At 37.6% G+C, this 27,595-nt stretch overlaps 1 protein-coding gene across 1 annotated transcript; it reads left to right on the top strand.

Annotated features, from left to right (window-relative positions):
- LOC138806960 (NEDD8-activating enzyme E1 regulatory subunit) lies at nt 1–26,869 on the top strand. Its single transcript, XM_069992464.1, has 20 exons — nt 1–106; nt 4,826–4,929; nt 5,054–5,114; nt 5,890–5,920; nt 8,001–8,072; nt 8,290–8,369; nt 9,312–9,421; nt 11,092–11,201; nt 13,265–13,327; nt 13,695–13,758; nt 14,069–14,160; nt 16,030–16,089; nt 16,186–16,319; nt 18,076–18,151; nt 18,643–18,682; nt 21,202–21,288; nt 21,615–21,707; nt 23,427–23,541; nt 23,632–23,681; nt 26,631–26,869. The coding sequence occupies exons 1-20, from the start codon at nt 54–56 to the stop codon at nt 26,738–26,740; spliced, it is 1,605 nt and encodes a 534-aa protein (XP_069848565.1). The 5' UTR covers nt 1–53; the 3' UTR covers nt 26,741–26,869.
- The last annotated feature ends 726 nt before the right edge of the window (nt 26,870–27,595 follow it).

Below are 27,595 nucleotides of genomic sequence, written 5' to 3'. Positions count from 1 at the left end.
GATCCTGTGGCGGCGCTACGCGGAGGCTGGGTGTTCGCGCGGCGGGCGCGGCCATGGCGCAGCCCGGCAAGCTGCTGAAGGAACAGAAGTACGACCGGCAGCTGAGGTGAGCCGGGGCTCCCCAAGCCAGGCGGGTGGGACAGCAAGCCGCCCCGCGCTCGGGATGGGCCTAAGCGCGCGGGCGGCGTGGCGGGCCTCCCTCAGGCCTCTCTCCGGGCCTGGCCGGGCCGTCCCGCGCCGTACGGGGCGTGGGGAGCTGGCACTGCGAGCTCCGGCCCCGGGCCACAGTGCTCTGCAAGGGCCGAGGATCCCCCTCCCCTTCCCACGAGGGCGCGGTTCTCAGGGTCCCTTCCAGACCCGTCTGGCTGCATTCGGACCCTTGGTTATACAGGATGGGGTCGGGGTGGGAGATCTCGAGGACCCCATCCCGGCCACAGACAGCGGCCCCGAGGGTCCAGTATTGTTCCTAAGCCAGCGCTGTCCAATAGAACTGTAAGGCTACTCTTCTACACACACGTAGGTAATTACACCTGACGTAGCAGCCACCTTCAAAAAGAAAAAGTGAAAACGAAGCTGGATGTGGGTGGTGCATGCGTCCTGAAACTCAACACTTGGGAGGCTGAGGCAGGAGGATTGCGAATTCCAGGCCAGCCCCCGGGATACCTAATGAGACCCTTCCAGAAGAGGCATCCCATCCCCCAAAAATATTTGAAAAGAAATATGAAATCTGTTTTCCTAACGTAGTTTATTTAACCTAACGTTCAAAATATTAATCATATGAATGTAATCAATAGAAAAAGGTTGCTTGAATTTGGAGATTGTTGACTTTTTCATACTGTCTTAGCACAGTTTTTGTGCAGTGAATACAGACACACTAAGCTTTTGCTTTACCACTTGAGCCACACTTTTTTGCTGGTTGTTTTAGAAATCAGCTTTTCTGCCTATTCTGGCTTTGGAATCTTTTATCCTCTGGGTCTCAGCTTCCTTTGAGTAGCTAGGATTACAGGGCTGAGTCTCTTGTACCTGGCTAGCAAATCTTAATTAAGGCTAGCCTCAGTTCTAGTGCTCAGTTGCCACTTACAGTTAGTGGCTGACTTAATAGAGTAGATCTAAACCACCAGATCAATCCTCTGTTACTCCTCCCTTTTGTTCCCCATTCCTTTGAACATCTTTTATGTGCTGGGTCAGCTGGCTGCCATGTCAAGAGAAGTTACATGTCCTTAAGGACTGATCTTCCATTTGCCCTTTTAGTCTAGTGCTAATCTAGGCTATGTTGGGTACTTAGTTCTGAGAATACCTGGATGGCAGACATTCCTGTGTTTTACAGGTGGGGAAACAATCTTGGAGAAGTTAAGTAATTTACCCAAAGCTCCACGTTTCATTTTGTTTTGTTTGGCAATTACTGGAGTTTGAACTCAGGGCCTTACCCTTGCTAGGCAAGCACTTTGTCAATTGAGGCATGCATGTTCCCAGACCTTTTTGCTTTAGTTTATTTTTCAGAAAGAGTCTGGCTTTGGCCTAGGGTAGGCCTCAAACCTTGATTTTCCTACCTTGGCCTCTCCAGTACCTGGAATTGTAGGTGTGTACCACCATGCCACATGTTTTAAACTCAGATCCTCTGACTTTTTGAGGGCTGGTACTCATTTACATTGCTGTTTTCAAGCTTCTGGGCAAAGAAATCAAATGACATCCTTTGTCAAATAATGTATAAGTTCCTGGAGTTTATTTAAAACTGCCAAACAGAGAAGACATTTTTACTTTAGGAGCCGGGTGCCAGTGGCTCACATCTGTAATCCTAGCTACTCAGGAGGCTGAGATCTGAGGATCACGGATCAAAGCCAGCTGGGGCAATGAAAGTCTGTGAGACTCTTATCTCCAATAAACCACTAGAAAACAGGAAGTGGCACTGTGGCTCAAGTGGTAGAGCGCTCTCCTTGAGCTGAAGGGCACAGGGACAGCGCCCAAGCCCAGAGTTCAAACCCCACAACCGACAAAAAAAAAAAAAAAAAAGAAAAGTTGCTTAGGGCACCAACTTAACCTTTCACAAAGAGAACTGGTAGCTTGAAAGTGTCAGAGGAAATCAAGCCAAGTTGTGTGGCCAGGTAGCAGTCATTAAAGCCTTGGCTACTAGGCCAACAAAAAAGTAGAGAGGATTGCTTTCTTGCTTGACTCCTATCTTGAAATACATTATCTAGAGATGTACCAGTATTCTTAGGCTCATTCTCCAAGTACACAAAATTTTATCAGCTAAATATAACTCTGCCCTACTTTAATGGGAAAAAGATGTTTCCAGTCCATCTGGTTCTTCTAGGCTATGCCTCTACTCATTTGACAGCTGGTTAGTGATCTACCCTGGGCAAGGCCTTGTGCCAGACACTGAGATTCTGAACATGGTAGTAAGGTAGCATGGTCTGGGCCTTTATGCAGCTTTAAGTAAAAGATAGATGTTCAAAAGAAGACAAATGAAGTAGTTGGTTGTGATGTGCCTTACACCGAATCTGCTTTAAATTGGATTGAGAAGGCACATCAAAGTCTTTCGAAGTCTAGACTTACCTGGCTATAGCACTTTCTAATATAATTCCTATACTGACAAGAAAAAATTAATCAGTAGGGTTTTTTTTGTTTGTTTTGGTGAAGGTAAGCAGGTTGCCCCAGAAATGGTGTGTGATTGTGTACCTTGTATGGTTAATGATACGCTGATGTGAATCAGGATATAGCATACATTTGTAATTCTTATTCCATCTCTATTTTTGTTAAAGTATACTACAGCTGTTAATCATGATATTAGGATGTTCATTAGGTATATTTTCAAGCACTTCTGTAGAAGTCTGTGTAGAACTTTTCAGTGTCCTTGGTATAGCTTTTGCTTATTCTTGCAGATCGACAGTGATAACTTCTATCTAAAGATCTTAAATGCACTGACTATATATACTTTCAAAGAAATGAAACCACTTAGGCATATTTTATTTATTCTATTTTATTATCTTTCATTTAATTTTTCTATTTTTAAAAAATTCTTTTATAGGGCTGGGAAGGTAGCTCTGTGGTAGAGTGCTTGCCTTGCATGCATGAGGCCCTGGGTTCCATTCTTCAGCACCACATAAGCAAAAAAAGCCAGAAGTAGCACTGTGGCTCAAGTGGTAGAGCGCTAGCCTTGAGCTGAAGAGCTGAAAGACAGTGCCCAGAGTTCAGGCCCCACAACCGACAAAAAAAAGAAAAATTCTTTTATATGTTAGGAAATGGAAAGACTTGGAAAAAAATCATGTTAATGAAGTAAGCCAGTCTCAAAGAAATTTAGGTCCTATGGTTTCCCTTATTTGCAATAATTAGTATAACTATAGGATAATCTTATCAGATGATCTGGAAAGCTCAAAGCTATGTACATATGACCATATAAGATGATGCTAAGTGAAATGAACCCCAAGATATAGACACAAGAGGTCTGTCTTTGTTGTTTTAAATGTACTATGTGATTTTTTTTTTGTTTCCTTTGTATGTTCTTTGCCCTGTGGTATATCCCATGTTGTTACTATACTTGATTTTGGTACCCTGCATCTTGTATATACATTTGTCTAATCTGGGGAGGGGAAGGGGAATAAAAAAATGGTGAAACAAGGACACAGGATGTCCCATTGCAGTGATACCCACGAGACAGTATTTTGGAAAGGAACATTACAACTTTGGAGCAGGAGGTGTGTGTGTGGGGGAGTAATGGAGGTGGGGGAGGGAAGGGATAGTGGGACAAAACAGCAAAGGGGGTAACAATGATCGACAAGTAATGTACTCATTGTCTTACTCATGTAACTGTAACCCCTCTGTACAGCATCTTTACAATAAAATTAAATTAAAATAATTTGAAAAAAAATCTTTTATATGTGCCAGTTTGAACTGAGGTCCTTCCTTTCTTGCTTGTTTTTTCTGCTCAAGGCTGATGTTCTGTCACTTGAGCCAAACCTCACTTCTGGAGTTTTGCATATTAATTAGAGATAAGAGTCTCAAGGATTCTGGCCTGGGTTTGTTTTGAACCTCAGTCCTAGATCTCAGCCTCCTGACTAGCTAGGTTAACAGGTATAAGCCACCAGCACTCAACTCTTTATTTATTTATTTATTTTTAAGAAATGAGGGTCTAGTATGTTTCCCAGGCTGGTTCTGAATTTGGCTCAAGGGATCTTGTGTCAGCTTTCTGAATATCTAGGGCTCTAGACATATGCTACCTCCATTCCTGGCTAAAAAAGTATTGATGAGTGTGTTTATGGATCTGGCTTTTTTAATATTGGTGAGTATGTCTATGCACGTTGTATTCTGAAGTTAAGAATAATGGACAGGGGCTGGGAATGTGGCTTAGTGATAGAGTGTTTGCATAGTGTGCATGAAGCCCTGGGTTCGATTCCTCAGTACCACATAAACAGAAAAAAAAGACGGAAGTGGTGCTGTGGCGCAAGTAAGTGGTAGAGCACTATCTTTGAGCACAGAAAGGCTCAGGGGCAGAGCCTAGGCCCTGAGTTCAAGCCCAAGGACCAGCAAAAAAAAAAAAAAAAAAAAAAAGTAATGGACAGGAAACTGGGAGACCAAGTTTCTAGTTGTGACTTGATTCTGTCAAAACTATGCAAAGTATAATTTGTTTCAGTCTTTGGTTATTCCTCCATATGATTACCACAATAATATCAGGTTCTGTCTTACATGTTTTCTAAAGTTATTCTGTGAGTTATTCTATGCAAGAATAATTTAAAGATCAAAGAGAATACCTGAAAGATCAAAGATGATCATTCAAGAAGGTTAAATTTTTGTAAGGATTTGAAAATGTTCAATTTGTCTTGTCTTATAGGTTGTGGGGTGACCATGGTCAAGCGGCTTTGGAATCTGCTCATGTTTGCTTAATAAATGCAACAGCTACAGGAACTGAAATTCTTAAAAACTTGGTTCTACCAGGTAATATAGTTTGGTGGTTGCATTCTAGTTTGACTTCTTTAAGCTTCTGATCTATATGTCTATATCTATATGTGTCTTTCTGTCTGTCTTTATATATTCTTGACTTACTGTTTTTGTCTCCCAGGTATTGGATCATTTACAATTATTGATAAGAATCAGGTCAGCGGAGAAGATGCTGGAAACAAGTACGTTCTGTTTTCAAATATGTATATGTTAAAGAAGGCAGTACACTGTCACAAAAGAATGAGGCCTGGAAAAAAAAAAAAAAAAAGAATGAGGCCCGAATCTTAACTTAGCTCTTTAATCAGGATGACTTGAATCAATGGTGGAAATTATCTATGTTTAGGATAATGGAGAAGAGGAAGTGTGTTAATAACAGGTAAAATGCTAGCACGTGTCTACAGAAGGTACTCCTCACACTCTATTGGGACATGACTGGAGTATGTGTGGGAGGACCTTGAATAATTTTTTTTTTAGTTTCTTACAAAAGGCACTGTTTCACTACAGCATTTCCCAATGGTGGTCTGCAGAATGCTGGTTCTAGGCAATTTTAATAGCTGTTTAATGGGCCAATAGGTTCTATGGTCAAATGAGTTTGGGAAATGGGTCAAATGTAGTTAAAATATCTTTACTATAAAACTTTAGTATTGTGTATATAATGTATATTATGTATTATTATATAATTTTCCAAAAAGAAACTATATCATAAGGTGTTTGCACAGGTTTGATTTTTTTTTTTTTAAGCTTGGAACCCTTTCTCTCAGAACATCTTAGCATGTAATGAAGTTTGCATTCTGTGGTGCTTATCTTGGGAAGCATTGATTTGCTAGCCAAGGCACATATAATCTATTAAAGTAGAGTTTGTTTAATACTATGAACACTGTATCATGTTATAACAAACAATTTTTCCTTTCTACCACATAAACTTTACTTTTTGTTTTTACATTCCTTCCATTTTAGTTTTTTCCTTCAAAGAAGCAGTATTGGCAAGGTAAACAATCAGTTTGTTTAAGAATATGTTTGTGCGTACGCATCTAATAATGCCACTGTATCTTGATTACCCAAAAAGATTTGAATTTAAAAGAGATCATTCTTTGAAAAAGAAAGTTTCCTCATTGTTCTTTTTTTGTTACTGTTATTTTATTACTGTTATTTTATTAAGTCCATATATTAAATAAAACATAACAAGAAAATCAACAAATTTATAAAATAGAATTTGAGATGTTTAGATGAAAAAGAAAAAAACTCCACAAGAACGATGCCTTCATGTCTACAGATTACTCATGTTGTTAGTCTTGAACTTTAAATATCAAGTAAAGGTATCTACCTTGAAACAAAAGTTGGAATGCTGTAAGGTTAAGCTGCAGTTAATATAGTGATGGGCCAGAAAAATTATAGATTTTCTAAATCTTATTCTAATGCTGATATGCAAAATGCAAGCTTTTAGCAGATAGCAAGAAGGAAATGAGTGAATTAATGCAACTTATCTCCAAGACCTCTAAAAAGTGAAAAAATAAATAAATACTGTGTTTTATAGTGTTCCCTCAAAGCATTGTTATAAGCATGCGAGGGTGTTGTGAGCAGTTAAACATTCTTTTTTTTTTTTTTTTTTGGTTGGTCATGGGGCTTGAACTCTGGGCTTGGGCGCTGTCCTTGCGCTCTTCAGCTCAAGGTGAGCACTCTACTGCTTGAGCCACAGTGTCACTTTCTCATTGTTCTTTTTTCTTCTTTTTCAGGGCTTCATGCTTGCTAGGCAGATGCTTGAGCCACCTTTTCAGCTCAAATTAGCTTATTTTTCCAATAAAATAAATCTTCATACTATTGGTAGTTTAAGAATTTAGGCTGGTACTGGTGGCTTATGCCTATAATCCTAGCTACTCAGGTTGAGATCTGAGGATTGTAGTTCCAAGTCACCCCAGACAGGAAAGTTCGTTTATATTTTATATTGTTATCTCCAATTAAGCACCAAAAAAGCCAGAAGTGGAACTGTGACTCAGGTGGTAAAATGCTAATCTTAACTGAGCAAAAATGCTCAGGGATAGCACTGAGGCCCTAAGTTGAAGCCCCAGGAGTAGCACCAGAACATAAACAAACAAAATAAAAAGAATTTAGAACTGTCTATGATTTCACACTATTTTATACTAGTCTTGAGAAACATTATGTTAAGAGGATGGAATATTCTGGTTAACATTTTTAATTGAACTTATCCAGAAAATTCTTTATTTATATTTTTCAGATAAAGTACTTGGGGCTTGGGATGTAGATCAGCAGTAGAGTTTACATAATGTGTATAAGGCTCTGGGTTCAATCCCTAGCACAGAAAAAAAGAAAAAACAAACATGGTGTCATAGCTCATGCCTATAAGTTAACACCCTAGAGACTGAGGCTGGGAGATTGCAAGTTCCATGACAGTCTTGACAACACAGAGAGACCTTATCTGATAAAGAAGAAGGTTGTAACAAAACCATGTTAGTGAACTTACTAAAATATTATGAATGGAAGTGACAATTGCTTTTAATGATTGACGATTTTTGTACAAGATTGTAGGTGTGGGTGGTTAGAGTGGGTCTGAATTTGGTCCAGGATATCCTTGTCTATTTCCCAGGGTTTTTTATACATTTGCCTAAAGAAAAATTAGAGCAAATAGTGTGGTTATTACAGAACTCTGGTAATGATGGTTTTGCTCTCTTTAAAGTAACATTGTGGGGGCTGGGAATGTGGCTTAGTAGTAGAGTGTTTGCCTAGCATGCATGAAGCTCTGGGTTCAATTCCTCAGTACCACAGATACAGAAGAAGGCAGAAGTGGTGCTGTGGCTCAAGTGGTAGTGTGCTAGCCTTGAGTAAAAGAAGCTCAGGGACAGTGCCCAGGCCTTGAGGTCAAGCCCCAGGACTGGCAGAAACATAAAGTAACATTGTGATTGAGCCTCAGTTTAAAAACTGTGGGGTATAGCGTTGTCTTACCTATGCATGAAGTTTGGATAGTTTCATAGTGAGTTTTGCTGATCTGCAAATTTTTGGATTAGATAGTAGCCATATTTTCTAATCAAGTCAAATGCTTTGTTTTTCAAAAGAACCGAGCTCAAGCTGCAATGGAATTCTTACAAGAACTAAATAATGATGTCTCTGGAAGTTTTGTGGAAGAGGTATAATGCATATATACATTACTATTCTATGATGAAATAAAATTTTGTAATAATTCAAAGTCCTAGAAACTTAGAATTTTGGATCTTTGTATCATTTTTACTTAGTTGGAATTGAATTTGTTGCCTTTTTAAAAATTCTAAAATAGCTTAACTGTTTCTGCCATCTTTAATATGATTGTGAACTTGTGGATTTTTTTCCCCCTCTTGTCCAATATAGAGTCCAGAAAACCTTCTAGACAATGATCCTTCATTTTTCTGTAGGTTTACTGTTGTGGTTGCAACTCAGCTTCCTGAAAGGTAAATTTTGTTGTTCACATATTTAAAATTTTTTTCATCGTACTTGATTTGCCTGCTTTTAGTCTCACTATAAAGATAGGTTTAAATTTTTTAAAGATTCCTTAGAAAATTTTAGTGGGAAGCTCTTGTATTAGTACTGAAAAGATGAGGAAGAAAAAAATACTGGTACTTGAAATTTTTGTGGATAGATTTATAGCAATTAAGGTAAACATTGGTTAATCAATCTGATTTAAATACTCTATATGCATGTGTGAAATACCATAGTGGAACACCTTTGAACAATTAACATACACTTAAAAAATGAGCAACAGGAATATAAAACAGGTCCTATCCAGGATGTGGATACTAGTAGGAGGGGGAAGGGTGAACAGAGAGGGTGAAGGAGAGTGAATATGGTCTTGTTGAGATTGGCCTGGGAGGGAAGAAGGGGGATGGGGAGAGTGACTGGGGGGGGGGGCGAGTCTGACCAAAGTACATTGTATGCATATATGGACATGTCAGAATGAAACAAACCCCCCATGCACAAATGAATGATGCTAATAAAATAGGGGGAAAACCTAGTTAGGATTGACTATAGGAGTTACCTGGAAGTGTATACATGTGTTTAGTAAATATTTTTCTCTTGTGGAAATGTTTTTTTAATGTTTTTTAAAAATGATTTTTAAAAAATCAAAAATTTTAAACAACATTCTTCTTAATACAATAGGACTAGGGTTTGGTATCCTTTTTTATCCCCAAAAGGTAATGTCTTTTTTAAGACTGCCTTGTGAAATTGTTCGCTTTTCACTTTATCCTTGACCCGTTTATATAAGTACAATGGGTATATCTTTGCATTTATTAGTAAGAATGTTGCTCTGTTTTAAGGCATATTTTCATGTTTGGCATGTTTTATGTTTGGCCTATATGCATTTGCTTATGTTCTTACTTTACTTTCTCTTATAGTACATTACTACATTTAGCAGATGTCCTCTGGAATTCCCAAATCCCTCTTTTGGTCTGTAGGACATATGGACTGGTTGGTTATATGAGGATCATTATAAAAGAACATCCAGGTAGAATTGTTGCACATTTGGGACTTTCTATTCATTGCTTTAGCTGTAATTTTAGGAAGTCAGTTTGGGATTATAAAGTAAATATGTAGCTACATATATCTATTACAGACTCAAAGTAGCAATAGACTCAAAATAGTTTAGTCTATTGTTTTCTTACATAGCATTATAGAAAAATATAAGGCAGAAATGTAACAGATATGTCATCATCCTTTTTTATCCTTCTCTATCTTGTTAGACCCAGCAATCATGCAAATACTTAGATTCTTTTCTTTTCTAGCCAACATAAGTCCTGTATGGTTACTACAAAAGGGTAATGTGGGTCACCCTGACACATACCAATATTTCCATCTCCATTCCTTTATCTTTCTCATACAGATCCTTGTACTCCTCAGTTCATATGTAGTTTGACTCAGCAAGCAAGCCATTTACCCAGCTGCTATTCTAAAGGAAATAGTGCCATTCATAGGCAGACCTGCATCAGCTCAGGAGTAATAAAGGGATAACTTTTTACCTATAAAATCTTACTGGTAGAATTTCATAAGTACTATGGTCTTTATTTACTTAAGGAAGTGTTTTCCTTCTGTGCCAGCTCGGAGCCAGGTGCTCTGTTAGTGTAGGGTGGTCATTAACATTAACAGCATCACCAAGGAATGATGTCTGTATTGGCAACTAGGTTGGGTTAAGTTTCTGGTAGGTAGTGATGGGCTATTTAAGAGGTTTATGTGGGAGAATGACAGAATGAATTTTTATTTTAGATGGATTATTCTGAAGTTGAGTGGAGAATAAATGGACTTGGAAGGGGCAAAGATTGGAGGTAGGGGTTAATGTTAGTAGATTTCCAGTGATCTAGGTAAAGGAAAAAGAGTAAGAGCCCCCTCCTTAGGGAAAATTTTATAGGTATAGGGAATACGGGAAGAGGAGGTAGATAATAGTGAGGGTAAATATTGCTAGCTGTGTTGATATTATTTCATTAACTCTTTTTAAAGCCTGCATCAGGTAGATACATATCTGCTTTTCACAGATGGTACTGAGGCACAGAGAAGGTCACATAGCTAGAAAGTGACAAAATTGTACCTTGTTCTAAATGTTCACTGGGACCATGTATTGTCTTATAATGTACATGGAGAGTGGTTAGGTCAGGAAGTGGGGGGGGTGGGAATTGATGTTGGGGGCAAAGGAAGCAAAAATACTGAATGGCCCTTGGGTTTCTAAGGAAAAAAAAAACTAGGTACACAGTGATGCTTTCTACTCTTGATGATCACAAGAGGAAGGTAGGTTATCAGTTGTCATCTGCAGATGTATTTTGTCAGTTTTGAGCTTTTCAATTATGAAAACAAATTGTCTTCTAAGTGGGTCTTGATTTTATTTTTATTAAACTTACAATGAGCCAAATATAGTGATGTACACTTGTAATTGTAGCACTTAGAAGGTTGTTCCAGGATTTAGAATTCAAGGTCATCTTGAGCTATATAGCTAGCCTCTGTTTCATAAAGCAAACAAGCAAAATCCCTTTGGTCCATTTAAGATTCATCCATATATAAATTTTATACTTTTAACATAATGGAAAAAATCTGAAGGCACTTGTGGCTATTTGAGTTCCTAAAATGCGGTGTATTGCTTCAGTATTATTAAAGAATTAAGTTTATCTTCTGGGGTGACTTATTTTACAGTGATAGAATCTCATCCAGATAATGCATTAGAAGATCTACGACTGGATAAGCCATTTCCTGAGCTGAAAGAACATTTTCAGTCTTATGATTTGGAGCATATGGAAAAAAAGGTTGGTGTATGTGTGACCTTTTATAGAGAGATTTTCAATATTTCGTTATTTCCTTTTTGAGATGTCTAACTGTGTAGCCCAGGTTGGCCTCAGATTCAGAATATAGCCCAAACAGACTGGTCTTGGACTCCTGATCTTACTGTTTCAGCTTCCCAAGCGCTGAGATTCAGACATGTGCCACCACATCTGATGCAAATGTGTGTTTTTAACCTAAGGTTTGTTTTTTTTTTAATTGTACCAATGTGAGAAAATAACTGTAAATCCCCATATTCCTGTCAGTCATCCAGATCACATTATAACATTTTACCTTTTTTTTTTTTTTGGTGGTGATGGTACTGGGCTTTGAACTAAGGGCTTCCTGCTTACTAGGCAGAAATTCTATCTCCATATAAGCAATACTTCCAGCCCCTTATCTGTTTTCAGGAAATTAAATTTTGGGTCTGGGAAGGTGGCTCAGTGGTAGAGCGCTTGCCTTACATGCATGAGGCCCTGGGTTCGATTCCTCAGCACCACATAAGCAAAAAGAAAAAAGCCAGAAGTGGTGCTCTGGCTCAAGTGGTAGAGCACTAGCCTTGAGCTGAAGAGCTGAGGGACAGTGCCCAGGCCCCACGACTGGACCCCCCCTCCCCCCGCAAAAAAAAAGAAATTAAATTTCCCACAAACTTAAGGACTTTTTAATTGAACAAAAGTACATAAACTAAACTTCTTTGTGTATTCAATAGCCAGGTAAAGAAATTGAGCATTAATGTATTCCAGAAGCCTTTTTCATGGCCCTCTTTCTAAATAGACAAATGTACCTTTTAAAGTACATTTGAATTTGACCTGTATATAATGACATGTGCCTATAATCCTAGCACTGAGGAGCTGGAGGAGGATCTGGAGTTTCAGGCCAGCCTAGGCTATAAAGTGAGATTTTGTCTGAATTCCCATTCTCTTTCAATAAAAACAAACAAAAAAAATACACACACACACACACATACACACACAAATTGAATTTGTGGTGGATGTTTGTGAAAATTGATCTTCTAGAAACTTACTTTTAGTGTTTGAAAACTACCAAAGCATCTGAGTGTGTGATAGTATATTCCTTAAACCTTAGCACTTAGGAGGCTGAGGCAGTATGACTAAGAATTCAAGGTTTGCCTAGATTACATAGCAAATTCAAGGCTAAACTTGGTTACGTAGTGGGACTTGGACTCAGAAACAAAAAGAAGAATGAAAATTACTAAGGCAACTGTAAATTTCATTATACATGTAATGTTTATGCCAGACTATATAAAGAACATATATTTTGTTTGTACTTTGATATTAATTAAAAAGTAGGTGTTCGCCAGGTGCTGGTAGCTCAACCTATAATCCTAACTACTCAGGAAGCTGAGATTTGAGGATCATGGTTCAAAGTTAGTCTGGGCAGAAAAGTCCCTGTGATACTCTTATCTCCAATTAACCACTCTAAAACAGAAAATGGAACTGTGGATCAAAGTGGTAGAGCTCTAGCCTTGAGCAGAAAAGCTCAAGGATAGCACCCAGGCCTTGCATTAAAGCCCCGTGACTGACCAAAAAAAAAGGTCGGTGTTCATTTGGTCTTTTAAATAACAGAAGATTGTCTTTTCTTAGTGTTCAGTTGGTATCTGGAATTGAGATTTGAGTTGTGTTTTGGGTAGTGTTCCTGAGACTGTTTTCTGGCTGAGAAAATGCAAAGTAGTACATATCTGAAACATCAAGATTAAATTGTATACTAGGGGAGGAGGGAAGCTGGGAGGGGAAAAAACCCGGAGAAAATGAGGAGGGGGTGACATTATTCAAAAGGAAATGTACTCATTACCTGACTCATGTAACTGTAACTCTTCTGTATGTCATCTTAACAAAATTTAAAAAAAAAAAAAAATATATATATATATTAGATACTACTCTAAAAATACTACTAAAGTCATTTTTATCAACTTAGTTAATAAAAATTCATCAGTCCATATTTATTAGGAGATGATCATATTGTTAAATGTGTTGAAAAGTGAAGAATTAATGTTAACTGATACTTTCTTTGTTTTGTCTCTCATTTTCAGGACCATAGCCATACTCCATGGATTGTGATCATAGCTAAATATTTAGCACAGTGGTATAGTGAAGTATGTCCTTTTTTTTTAACAAAAAAATTCTATGTACACCTGTATTTTTATTATAAAGGTTTTCATGCAAGAGAATGGGAAATTAATTATTTTCTGAAGGGGTATGTGTAGGGCAAGGAAAAGCTGTTTTTCTTTTAGTTCTGATATGTTTATTAACAAACTGAAATTTGAGTAGATTTCATCTGAAACTAGCAGTGGGAAATGAATGCAAAGAAATGGCCTGCACTTTCTTTTTTCTAAAAGCAAGCCTCTGATTTCACAGAGGCTTATGTTTTGATCATGAGATCTCATATGGGGAGTAGGAGAAGCTTTGGACTCAATTCCTTATTTTGAGTTTTTATAACTTTTTAATTTTTAACTACTTTAGACAAATGGACGAATTCCTAAAACATATAAAGAAAAAGAAGACTTCAGAGATTTGATTAGACAAGGTAATATGTGTTGTGATTAAATATTGTATAAAGTTTGAGAAGCAAATTCCTTGAAGCAAATGGTTTTTTTGGATTTCTCTTAGTATCTATATCATGTTATGAGCATGAGGTTTTATTTTATATTTCCTCTCAGGAGGTGAAGAAACCATACCTTGTATAGTTTTAAGAAGGATAATGATAAACTGTATTTTTTCTTAAAGTTCTGACTTCTGATTCTCCCTTCAGAATCTATGTTTCTATAATGTTGGGGAGGAATGAAGTAGAAAAAAGAAAAGGACTATTGCTTGTTAACTATTTCCTATCTTATTAGGAATTCTAAAGAATGAGAATGGAGCTCCAGAAGATGAAGAGAATTTTGAAGAAGCTATTAAAAATGTGAACACAGCACTAAATACAACTCAGGTATTATGATTTGCTGAGAGATTCATATAAGAAAGATGTTTTCTGAAGTCCTCAGATATGAAAGTTATTTGTAACAAAATAGGTTAGTATTTCCTAAATACAGACTTAGAAGTCAATATATAAAACACAAAATATTTATTACTGACAAAAAATAAAAATTACAGGCCAGTGTGGTGCAACATGCCTGTAATCCCTGCACTCAGGAAATCTTGGGATCCTGTCTCTAAATAAATATTGATTAATTTTTAAAAAATTTAAATAGCGCATAACTCAGATGGTTTTTGTTCTGTTATGGTTTTGTTGTTGAAGTCTGGCAAGTGAGGATTTGGGGGGGGGGGGCTTTGGTGCTGGTCCAGGGCCTGGACTTAGGACCTGGGCACTGTCCCTGCATAAGGCTAGTGTTCTACCACTTGAGCCACAGCTCCATTTCTAGCTTTTTGGTGGTTAATTACAGATAAGAGTCTTCTGGACTTTTGTTCCCAGGCTGGCTTCAAACTGTGATCCTCAGATCTCAGCCTGCTGAGTAGCTGGGATAACATGGGTGAGCCACAGGTACCTGGCTGCAAGTAAAGTTTTTGAGAAATTTTGAAATAATACACTGCTATGCTGTTAGGATTTTTTTTTATAAATTAAAATGCAAAAATATTGTTTTTTGTATTAGGAAAGCACTTAAACTGTTACTGCAAATTTGTTGAAGACGAGTTTGCTTATACATGTAAGATCTGAATTTTGTGACTATAAAATTTATTTCAGTTAACAATATATTTCTAATAAGTCAGGCACCTGTAATCCTAACTACTCAGGAGGCTGAGATTGAGGATTGCGGTTCAAAGCCAGCCTGGGCAAGAAAGTCGATGAGACTCATCTCCAGAAGTGATGCTGTTGCTCAAGTGGTAGAGCTCTAGCCTTAGGCTGAAGAGCACAGGGACAGATTGTGCCCAAGCCCAGAGTTGAAGCCCCACGACACACCCAAAAAAACGAATATGTTTCTAGTAAACTAAGTAAACAGATAAAATATGTCAGTTGATAGGAACAAAATTAGAACTAAGGGTAGAACATGATGAGGAGAGGAGGTCTGTGTGCAGAAGGTGATGTAAGGTGGGGCCAGGGAGACTCAAAGAGGTGGATTTAAGCAGAGTTGAGTTTAGAGAAGCAGGTAGATCCAGTTCATGACAACACTTCAGGCCATGGAAGAGTTCTGAGCAGGGAAGTAGAATGATTTGCTGTTTCTTTTTCTTTTTTTGTAACATAATTTGATTGCTGTTATTAAGGTGTTATCAGGGGGGTTACTGTTTCATAAGTCAGGTAATGAGTACATTTTTTTTTTTTTTTGGACAGTGGACTCATGCCATCATTTGCTTTCTCTTTCTTGTCTCATAAGGAAAACAGAATAAAAGGGACTAAGGGTAAAAGTAGGAAGAATAGGTTTTATATCACTGAACACTTTCTCTTTTCCACACAATAGCTGAATCAAAGCCTTCTATTTATATGGTTTTTATTAATGTATGATGATCTTGATAGCAGTAAAAATAGCACAATTATTCAGTTTTTGTCAGAATGGTTTTCCGTGAACAGTTCCAGTTAAGAATTTCATGGAAAACTGGCTTAGTAATAATACCTTTAGTCTTTATTCTTCAGATGTAACTATAGAATGGCTTGTTTGTGCTCCTTTTGTAACATTTTCATTTTGTAACATTGTCTTTCCCTATCAACTTTCAGATTCTGATTATAAATAAAACTAAACAAATCAGAAGTTGGTATTTCAATGTACTTTGATACTTCAAAGACATTTTTTGACAAAATAGCACTGAAAGTAAAGATGAAACAATTCTTTGAATACTAAGTAAATGTTTCATGTTCCTTCATTAGATCCCAAGAAGTATTGAAGATATATTTAATGATGACCATTGCATAAATATCACTAAACAGGTAACAATAACAAAAAGTAAAAATAATACTGTTTAACCTCTGGTCAAAATAAAACATCACCACTTAATGCTAATTTTTTCTTTTTTTTTTTTTTAGACTCCACAGTTTTGGATTTTAGCTCGTGCCTTAAAGGAATTTGTGGCCAAAGAGGGTCAAGGAAATTTACCTGTTCGAGGCACAATTCCTGATATGATAGCAGATTCAGGCAAATATATAAAACTGCAGAATGTGTAAGTCACTATTTTCAAAGCATGTACAACACATTAAAGATAAACATTTCATCAGATGTGAAATGGAAGTCTAACTTTATTACTTAAAAATAAGCAAAAGAATTGAATGAACAGGTTTTGGTTTTTTCCTTAGTACATTTATTTTGTAGAAAGTTTTTGTTTGTTTGTTTGGTTTTTTGCCAGTCATGAGGCATGGACTGTAGGCCTGGGCACTGTCCCTGAGCTTCTTTTGTTCAAGGCTAGCACTCTACCCCTGAGCCACAACACCATTTCTGGCTTTTTCTGTGTATGTGGTACTGAGGAATCGAACCCAGGACTTCATGCATGCTAGATAAATACTCTACCACTAAGCCACATTCCCAGCCCCAGAAAGTTTTGTTTCTTTTTTAAACTGAGTGGAAAGTACAGAGTGTTCTCATATACCCCCTGGAGGTAGATTTTCTTTTTCCTTTCACATATCAAGATAAAACCTAACATTTGATCACTTACTCTGTGCTGTATACTATTCTGTGCATTAATATATAAATACAGTTCACAGCCACTGTAGGAGGGATGCTATTACTGTCCCATTTTACAAATGAAAAAAATATTGCCTTTTAGAAAAAGTAATTTGTTAAGGGTCAGACAGCTGGTAAACCCAGCTGCAGAGTCTTTACACGTAATTATGACTCTAAGTCTTTGAACTATGTAGTCTTTGATTTTGATTACTTTTTTTGTCATTAATTTTTCACGATTTAACTTAGGAGTTCCTAACTATACATAGACATTTGTTATTCAGGCCTGACCCAGATAGACTACTGAAGTAATAGGTCTCTATGGATGTTATCTTTGTGTAGTTGGTACACCGTGTTGATGAATCCAGGCCTGCTGTTGGTGAATCCAGGACTGTACTCATGGTTTCTACCATGGCTAAATATTGTCACACAGAGATCATAGTCATTGTCTAACAGACTTGCTTTGTGTCCTACTCTTAAGAGTTTTGGTCATCAAAACTAGCTGGATGTTGGTGGCTCATCCCTGTAATTCTAGCTACTGAAGAAGCTGAGATTTGAGGATTGAGATACAGAGCCAGTTGAGGCAGTAAAGTCCATAAGACTCTTATCTCCAATTAACCACCAAAAGGCAGGAAATGGAGCTGTGGCTCAAGTGGTATAGCACCAGCCTTGAGTGAAAAAGCTAACAGAGAGTACATAGGCCCTGAGTTGAAGCCTAAGAACTGGCATAAATGAATGACTGAATGAATAACTAAATAATAAACACTCAAAAAGTCAATTGAGGATAGAAAGAAATAGGACCTTATATAGAAGGTAATCAGCTCAACACCAATGATTTTTAGAAGGTGAAATGTAAATATACTGAAAGAAAAGTTTTGCATGGATTTGTGGCTGGACAGTTTTGAAGTATTTAACTTTCTATGGACTTGACTTCAAGGAGGTTAAGTCATGTTCTTCGATAACACATTTTATCAGATCCTCTATCAGAAACCTGGGTCATAGATCCCGTAAGAAGGTGGGCTTAAGTTGGGTGTTGTTGATTACAGTGGGTTTTAGTGGGCCACAAGTCTGTTACCAACACTGGAAAGATCCTTCAACACCAAGAAGTGCCACTAGCAGCATTTTTCTGCTACCTTTCATTTTGTATGTTCCTAGACCCAGTGTTTTCTCATGAAAAATATTTTTTGTTTGCTTAAAATTGATCATTTAAATTTTGCTAAATTTAAAAATTGTTCACTGTCTTTTTTATTATTCCTTCCCAGTTACCGTGAAAAAGCAAAGAAAGATGCTGCTGCTGTGGGTAATCATGTTGCTAAATTGCTGCAGTCCATTGGCCAGGTAAGTCACTGGGCATACTTGCCTGACAGTGCATCTCCCCACAGGCCTGAGGGAAACTTGGCAGAAAGGGGTTAGAGAGAGGAGGCGGAGGGGTGGGGGGATGTGCCACGGGCTCCGCATCTTGAGGGTGAGTGCTCACTTACCTACCTACTGCGAACTCCTGTTATAAGAAAACAGGTGTTTTGTTTATAGTATGTATTAATTGTATAAACAAAGGAATTTTTAACAGGTGTCATTACTCCTTTTCACACATGTGTATGAAATACTTCAATCCTATTGTTCTTTATACTCTTCTTTCATCGTTCCCCACCCCTCTTGCTGTTTCCCACCCCTAAACAGTCTCCCTGTTTTACACACAAACAGGTATTTTTGAAGTGCTCTACCGGCTCTTCTAGAGAGCCTCCCCATTGCATAGCCATTAGCTTTGTGCTGCACCCTTTGTTCATTGTTTCTTTTGTACAGGTGCAAACCCTGCATTTATCTTTTTACAGGCACCAGAGTCCATTTCAGAAAAAGAATTAAAATTACTTTGTAAGTTCCTTTAAATTAATTTCCTTACTTAGCTTGATGAAATGTGCTACAGGAAATGTTCCCAAGAGTTGTTCTCTTTTTAAAATTCATTTAGTTTATGTGCTACGAAGGAATCGAACCCATGGCCTCATACATGCTACTCAAGCACTCTACCACCAAGTCACATTCCTAACCCATCCCAAGAGTGTTAAATGGCACAACTTTTAATTTTTCGATGGAATAGATATACATCATTGATATCTAGATGTTTTTTTCCTCTTATAGTAAATAGAGAGGAAGGAAAACACCAAGTACTGAGTTAGAATCTGAGTATTGACTCCCTTCCTCCAAAAATTGACATTTCAAAAATAAGTAAATGGAGAGAGAATTTTAATACTGAGTTATACATAGAATCTATCTATAGTAATGTTAAAAAGTCATAGTTTAATTGAAAATTATCATTTAATACAGAATTATTTGTGGCTTAATAATTTTAAGGGATATTTTTCCTAAAGATCTTGGGTGTCCTCATTCATATGTATATTGACAGTATTGGTTTAAACACTTATTTTGATCTGTGTTAAATAACTATAACAGAATTAAGAATTTGCCCTCTAGTTTCAGAAGACCAGGCATTCTGGGATCTTCTCTATAATTTTTTAGTAGGTCAAATGCATTTTAAGAGTCAGTTGCAAAATAATAAAAATCTGTTTTACATACTGTTCCTATATCCTGCCCATATTTCCTAAAGAAGTTTATATTTTGCACGTTCTCCCTCCTTTACATAGATTTATGACTTTTTCTCAGTGCCTGTGTCAGTTCATTTTAATGTTTTGTTTCACTAATCTTGTGCCTTGTATTTGTATTAGCATTTGCTTTATTGAATTTTATGATACTGGATTAAAAGCTATGTTAGATATTGAGGTTATTCTGTCTATTTTGATGTATGTTTGAAAATTACTATAATAGGACATTTCTTTTAAAAACTGTCTTGGCAATATTGGGGTTTAATTGAGGGCCTCACATTTACAGAGCAAATGTTCTACCTCTTTTTTTTGGCGGGGGTAGAGGGTGGGGAGGGGTGTCAGTCATGAGACTTGAACCTCAGGGCCTGGGCACTGTCCCTGAGATCTTTCACTCAAGGCTAGTGCTCTACCACTTTGAGCCACAGCTCCACTTTGGTTTTCTGCTGGTTAATTGGAGATAGTCTCATGGACTTCCTGCTGACTGGTTTTGAACCATGATCCTCAGATCTGAGCTTCTTAAGTAGCTGAGATTGCAGGCATGAACCATCGCACCAGGCCTATTATACCTCTTGAACCAAGCCCCACAGTCATTTTTGGCTTTCATTATTTTTCAAAGCCTTTTTTTTTTTTTTTTTTTGGTCAGTTGTGGAGCTTGAACTCTGGGCCTGGGCACACTTTTTTTGGGGGGGGGGCGAGGGGGTCCGGTCGTGGGGCCTGAAGTCTGGGACTGAGCGCTGTCCCTCAGCTCTTCAGCTCAAGGCTAGCGCTCTACCACTTGAGCCACAGTACCACTTCCGGCTTTTTCTGCTTATGTGGTGCTGAGGAATCGAACCCAGGGCCTCATGTATGCAAGGCAAGCGCTCTACCACTGAGCCACCTTCCCAGCCCTGCTTTCATTATTTTTCAAATAGGGTTTCATGCTTTTTGCCCCAGAGCTAGCTTCAGACTGATACTCCTACCTACATTTCCTGTTTATCCTGGATTACAACATGTGCCACCACATCTGGCTTATTTATTGAGATGTAGTCTCCCTAATTTTTACCCTGGGTTGGCCTCGAACCTGATTCTCCAATAGCTAAGATTATATTTGTGAGCCAACATCTAGTTCAGAGTTGTCTTTTTATATATTAAAAAAAAAAAAAAGTCTTCCAAGCTAGGTGCTACTATTGCCTCATGCTTGTAATCCTAACTACTTATGAGACTGAGATCTGAGGGTCATGGTTTGGAGCCAGCCTGGGCATGAAACTCTTGTGAAATTCTTATTTCCGATTAACCACCAAAAAAGCGGGTAGTGGGGCTATGGCTCAAGTGATAGAATACTAGCTTTGAGCAAAAAAGCTCAGAGACAGCACCCAGAGTTCAAGCCCCAGGACCAGCACGAAGAAAAAAGCTTACCAAAAGAACATTATGTGAGTCTTCTTTTAAGACTATTTGTCAATAATAATAATAGTAATTGAGCTATATTGGGCATTGTGCTAGGAATTTACTTTATGTAGTTGTCACATTTGATCCATAGAACAACTCTCTAAACAGTATTATCCTCATTTTACAAATTAAGAATGGGCTCAGAGAAGTGTTGCCACCTTCTTACTCATTGCTGTCCTAAGGATATGAATTTATGATGACTTGTATTCTACTACCTTCTCTACTATCCATTAGCACCTATTGGAAGGCTTTTCTTCATATTCCCATGCTTGTGAAGGGGACAAACAAAATTTCCTATTAAAGTGGCCTGTAATTTAGAATAATCACCTGTCACAACCATTATTTCCATTAAGTCTTTCCTATATGCAGGCAGCAATTCTGCATTTCTTCGAGTTGTAAGATGCCGATCCTTATCTGAAGAATATAGTGTGGATACAATTAACAAGGATGAAATTAGTAAGTATAATAATCTGATGCTAGGCTAAAAAATGTATTTCATGTATAAAAGAATATATGGTGATGATTTTTTAAATAGTGTAAACATTCATATTCCATTTTTTTCTATAAGTAATAATATGGATATTGAACTTAAACACAAAATCATATTTAGGTAAATGTATTTTCCCATATTTTATTATTATTTACCATTTTCTACTTTATTGTCACAAAATATCTATTTTTGAGGAAATACTGTTTTGTGTCCTGAAACTTAGATTCAGGGTTAGGGCATTATTATTTGTATGTTGCAAATCATGTAAAATATACTCTTTTTTTTCTTTCAGTTTCCAACATGGACAATCCAGATAATGAGATAGTATTGTACTTAATGTTACGGGCTGTTGATAGATTTTATAAACAACATGGTAGATATCCAGGTAAAATTAGAAAGTTGATAAAGTAAAATCATGAATAAACACTTGAAATGGACCTTAGTGTTCTCTGGATAGTACAGTGTTACTTGAATGTCACATTGTAAACAAACTGTACCTCATTTACCCAAGAGGAACTATTGTGTCCTTTAAGTATGGCTATTTGCAAATAGTGTTTGATTCTAAACTATTAGAGAAGAATGTTGGTTGAAAACATATAGAAACCTTTTTTTTCTGATTTCCATAGTTTACTTCTCAATTCATGCTGAGTTTTGTTTTTATTTTTGGTCATGGGGTTTGCACTCAGGGCTTGGGTGCTGTCCCTGAGCTTTTTGTGCTCAAAACTAGCACTCTACCACTTAAGCCACAGCTCCGCTTCCAGTTCCTGGTGGTTAATTGGAGAGAAGAGTTTCATGGACTTTAATGCCCAGGCTGGCTTTGAACAGAGATCCTCAGATCTCAGCCTCATAGTGGCTAGGTTAACTGGTGTGAGCCACCAGTGCCTGGCTCATGCTGAGTTTTATGTAGTGAAACAGGAAAACTATGAGAAGTATTCCAGTGACTTCTGAACTCTAAACTGAAGATTCCTGGATTTCTTTGTTTAATATTTTTTGTTGTCTGGGTAATTTAAGTAATAACCTGCCAAACTACAGAGAGTTTACAAATGCGATATTTGTAGAATTAGTATAATCTTAAAGATCTACAATTGCTCAAAAAATTTTGTTGTTGATAATTTTATTGGTTGAGATAGAGCCTTTTGAACATTTTTTGCCTAGGCTTGCCTTGAACCCACATCCTTCCAATCTCAGCCTCCCTAATAGCTAGGATATAGGTAAAAATCAGTGTTCCTAGCTTGATTTTTTAAAAATATATTACCTAAATATTGTTATATTTCTTTATTAGTAATAATAGTAGCTTACCTTTGGTGGCATTATTAATTATTAAGAATTTTAGGGGATCTGGGTTATAGTGTAGTGGTAGAATGCTTGACTAGCACTTATGAGGAACCTAGGTTTGATCCCAAGTACAGAGAAAAAAATATAAACACAAAATATTTTTTTTAAAAAGCCTTCTTCAACTTTTATGAGCTAACACACACACACACATATCTGTGTCTTAATTTTTTCATCTTTACATGATGAGAATAATACCAACTTCATAGGATTGAATAAATGAACAAATTTAAAGAACTGTCAAGCATCTGCCAGGGTACAGTAAATATTGTCTATTATAGCTTCATGTCTCAGTATCATTTACACACCTAGAAATGGATAATAAATGGTAGGTATAAATAGGACATTTTCATTCAGTTCTTTTATCAAATAATTGTTCAGCATGAACTTTGTGCCAGATCTATTACTCTTTTGGACACTGGGAAGAAAACAAAGACTTACTGGACAAAGACTTACTGAATTTCAGTTTCTAATAATTTTTAGTCTTTTTTGTCATAGAAAAAAATAAACAATTTTATCACTTAATTATAATTTATAATTAAAATGATCAACAATAAAATATTCTGATCAACTATAGATCTTTTAAGATTTATGCTATCTATAAATAGTATGTGCAAATGTTGGTTTTATACTGTGTTGTTTTTGTTCTTTAGTTTCAGACCTTACCATTTGACTAGATTGTGTGAAGCTAGATTAAATAAAGGAGTTAGCCATTACTTTTGAATTACATATTTATTTTAATGAAAGTTAACATATATTTACTTTTTTGCAGGGATATATAGCTATCAGATTGAAGAAGATATAGGAAAGTTGAAGTCCTGTCTCACTAGCTTCCTTCAGGAATATGGGTTATCTGTAATGGTAAAGGATGATTACATTCATGAATTGTGAGTATTCTTCAAGACTTCTAGGAGATAATATAGTACCCTGTCTGCTGTAAGGCTAATGTAAGTTTATGTTCCTATCCTTTCCTGTAGTTGCCGATATGGAGCTGCTGAACCACACACCATTGCTGCGTTCTTGGGGGGTAAGTTCCATAGATGAGAGACTTACCTGTACTGTTATTTATTTTTTTGTTTGTTTATTTTATTGCTGATATACTGGGCCTGGGTTTTAACTCAGGGCCTGGGTGCTGTCCCTGAGCTTTGTTTTTTTTTCCCTGCAAGGCTAGCTAGCACTTTACTTGAGCTACAGCACTACAGACTTTTCCTGCCCAGGCTGGCTTTTTTTTTTTTTTTGCCAGTCTTGAGGCTTGAACTCAAGGCTTAGGCACTGTCCTTGAGCTGCTTTTGCTCAAGGCTAACACTCTACTATTTGAGCCACAGTGCCACTTCCAGCTTTTTCTGTTTATGTGGCGCTTAGGAATCAAACCCAGGGCTTCATAAATGCTAGGCAAGCACTCTACCAGTAAGCCACCTTCCCAGAAAAACTGGCTTTGAACTGCAACCCTCAGATCTCAGCCTCCTATATAGCTAGAATTCTAGACATGAACTACTGGTGCCCAGCCAGTTAATACTTTAATAAGTAGTTTTCTTTTCTTTTTTGGAGGTGCCAATTCTGGGGCTTGAATTTTGGTCCTGGGTGCTGTCCCTGAGCTTCTTTTGCTCAAGGCTAGAGTTTTATCACTCTGCTGAAGCAGGGTTTTTTGGTAGATTTAGTGGAGATAAGAGTCTCACAAATTTTCCTGCCTGTGTTGGTTTCAAACAGTGATCCTCAGGTCCAGCCTCCTGATTACCTAGGATTCTAGGCATGAGCCCTGGCATCTAGCCAAGTTTTTGTTTTCTTCACTGTTCTAATTAGAGAAGTCAGTGAAGTTTAGATTATTCTGTAACCCACCATATACTGGTCTTCCTACCTTCTGTCTCTCCCATTGCCATTCATCTAGAGCTCTTAAAGAGTCACTGAATCCTTCTAAATCATAGTTTGGGTCATGTCTATTACTGAACCTCTATACCACTCAGTGTCACTCTCACTTTCTCTTTTTCTCCTGCCCCAATTCCCTCAGAAGTAATCTAGAGTCCTTAGGAGCTTGACATTAAAGATCCAATAAACTTGTTTTTTCTTCTGGGACATGCCTTTTAGTTCTTTGCTCCTAGATCTTTGCTCATTTGGTCCCATTAGCCTTAAAAAAATATCTTACCTGCATGTCCAAAATTTAGCTTTTTCAAGGACCAATTCAGAAATACCTCTCCCCCTCTACCCTAAAAACTCCTCTTATCTCTTCTCTCCCAAAACTCCTCTTATCTCTTCTCTCCCTCCTTGACTTCCTGCCTAGTCTTGAGTCAGTTCAGGCTACTGTATCATAGTACCATAGTACCTTACAAACTATAGAAATTACAGTCCTTGGAGTCAGATCAGGATGTCCACCATGTCTCACAAGAGAACCTCTAGTATTTCCTTCATAAGAGCACTAATGGGTTCATGAAGACTTCACAACCTCTTGATTTAATTACCTTCCAGAAGCCCACCTCCTAATACCACTCTGTTGTTGGATTAAAATTTCAGCATATTCATTGGGAAGGGAACATGAATATTCAGTCCGTAATACCCTCCAAAAAAATCCCTTTACTCTCCTAGTATGATCTCTTACAACCTAAGTTATTTGCTTGTGACATATTCCTTCTGGATAATTAATACTTTGAAGGCAGATCCAAGTTTAATATTTAAAGTGGTCAAAATGCAAATAAATGATAAGCTTGATAAGCTTGAAGAAACTTCTAGCAAACCCAAATTAAAGACTGAGTCTGAAGATTTTCTATTTCTGTGGGGGTTTTGTTGGTTATGGGGCTTGAACTCAGGGCCTGGGTGCTATGAGCTCTTTTGCTCAAGGATAGCGCTGTACCATTTTGAGCCACAGCTATGTTTCCAGCTTACCGGTGGTTAATTGAAGATAAGAGTCTCATGGGCCAGGTACTGGTGGCTCATGCCTAGCTACTCAGGAGGCTGAGATCTGAGGATCTCAGTTCTCAGTCTTTGAAACTCTTATCTGTGATTAATCAGAAAAAGCTGGAAGTGGTGCTGTGGCTGAAATGGTAGAGCACTTTCCTTGCACACAAAGAGGCTCAGGGACAATGAGGGCCCAGGACTGGGGGTTAAAAAAAGTCTCATGGACGTTCTTACCCTGAACTACAATCCTCAGATCTCAGCTTCCTGAGTAGCTAGGATTACAAGCGTGAGCCACCAGTGCCTACCTTTTCATTTCTTTTATTTTTGCCATACTGAGTCTTGAACTTAGGGCCTCACGCTGTCCCTTGGGCTTTTCACTCAAAGCTGACATTCTACCACTTGAGCCACAGCACCAATTCCTTTGTAATCATTTTGAATACTGCCATTTTATCACCTCACTTCCTTCAGGGTTACTTTAAATGCTGTAATGGGTCATCCCTGGCTTTCCTACTTAAAACTGTGCCCTTCTTTTGGGCTCATATGTCTCTCCTTACTTTTTTTCCTTAGCACTTAGGGTCTTTTGACATACTATACATTTTATTTATCTGTAAATTATGTCTCTTCTCTGCTAAAATGTAAGATGTATGAAAGCAAGAATCAGATCTTTTTGCCTTTGTTCCCTATTGTATACTTGGTACTGAAACATGATTATTGTTAACCTAGCTACAGAGGAAACACAATGGTTGGGTAGAGTGCTATGTCATCCCCAGCAACTCAGGGAAAGACAAGTGGGAGGATTGCAGCTTAAGCCAGCACTGTCAGAAAGCAAAACTCTACTTCAACAATAACCAATGCAAAAAAAAGGGCTAGAGGCATGACTCAAGTGGTTGAGTGCCTGCCTAGGAAGTAGGAGTCCCTAAATTTAATCCTCTCTCCACCACAAAAAAAAAATGTAGTTTTTTTGTTTCAATAAGACTTAGTGAGCTCTGTCTGTTTTGCATTTCTTTTAAATATCTTTGCTTTTGCTTTATGGAATTGAGTTTTATTTAACTCTTGAAATTTACTCTTTTCAAATGTTTTCTTTTTGCAGGAGCTGCTGCTCAAGAGGTTATCAAAATAATCACCAAGCAGTTTGTAATTTTTAATAATACTTATATTTATAGTGGCATGTCCCAAACTTCAGCAACTTTCCAGTTATAGAATAAGCACCTGTGCAGTGTGGTAATGATTGAAACTTTAATTGCCTCCAGATCACGCTCTACACTGTACAGTTCTGCTGAAGGAGAGTTGTTAAATTGTTTCCTCAATAAACATTTTTCTCATTTGTAATGTGGTCTTACTCTTTGGAACAGAGAGAGAAAGGAATCATCTTCCTAAGAATAAAGCTACTCATGAAATTCAGTTCATTCATGATGCTTTGCTACTTCACTTATCATAAAATGCATGTTTCATTAGAAATAGTTTTAATTTTTTTATTTTAAGTAGTGAATATAAACCACATATGGACTCTAGCTGTAGACAATTTAAGACCAGTATTATTTGTTAAAACAGATTTAAAAAGAGACATTTCAGGATGTAGGTTTTTGTTTTTTTGTTTTTGGCTAGTCCTGGAACTTGAACTCAGGGCCTGAGCACTGTCCCTGGACTGCTTTTGTTCAAAACCAGCACTCTACCACTTGAACCACAGAGCCACTTCTGGCTTTTTTTTGGGGGGGGGGTGGTCAGTCGTGGGGCTTGAACTCTGGGCTTGGGCGCTGTTCCTGAGCTCTTCAGCTCAAGGAGAGCACTCTACCGCTTGAGCCACAACACCACTTCTGGTTTTTGAGTGGTTTATTGAAGATAAGAATCTCACGGACTTTCCTGCCCAGGCTGGCTTTGAACCCAGGTCCTCAGATCTCAGCCTCCTGAGTAGCTAGGATTATAGGCATGAGCCACTGGAGCCCGGCTACTTCTTGCTTTTTCTATTTGTTTGGTACTGAAGAATTGAACCCAGGGCTTCATGCATGCTAGGCAAGTACTCTACCACTAAGCCACATCCCCTGCCCAGGATGTAGT

The sequence above is a fragment of the Dipodomys merriami genome, unplaced genomic scaffold (assembly GCF_024711535.1).
Source record: "Dipodomys merriami isolate MVZ:Mamm:240054 unplaced genomic scaffold, mDipMer1.0.p SCAF_41, whole genome shotgun sequence".
NCBI lineage: Eukaryota > Metazoa > Chordata > Mammalia > Rodentia > Heteromyidae > Dipodomys > Dipodomys merriami.
Note: the sequence above shows the minus strand (reverse complement) of the source record. Positions and strands in the feature narration are given on the sequence as shown.

What these genes read in the sequence shown, in the direction of transcription:
- LOC138806960 (XM_069992464.1), top strand. Translation starts at nt 54, where the DNA reads ATGGCGCAGCCCGGCAAGCTGCTGAAGGAACAGAAGTACGACCGGCAG. An exon ending in CAGCACTAAATACAACTCAG is followed by an intron (nt 14,161 to 16,029) that starts GTATTATGATTT and finishes TTCCTTCATTAG; the next exon opens with ATCCCAAGAAGTATTGAAGA. An exon ending in TATATAAAACTGCAGAATGT is followed by an intron (nt 16,320 to 18,075) that starts GTAAGTCACTAT and finishes ATTCCTTCCCAG; the next exon opens with TTACCGTGAAAAAGCAAAGA.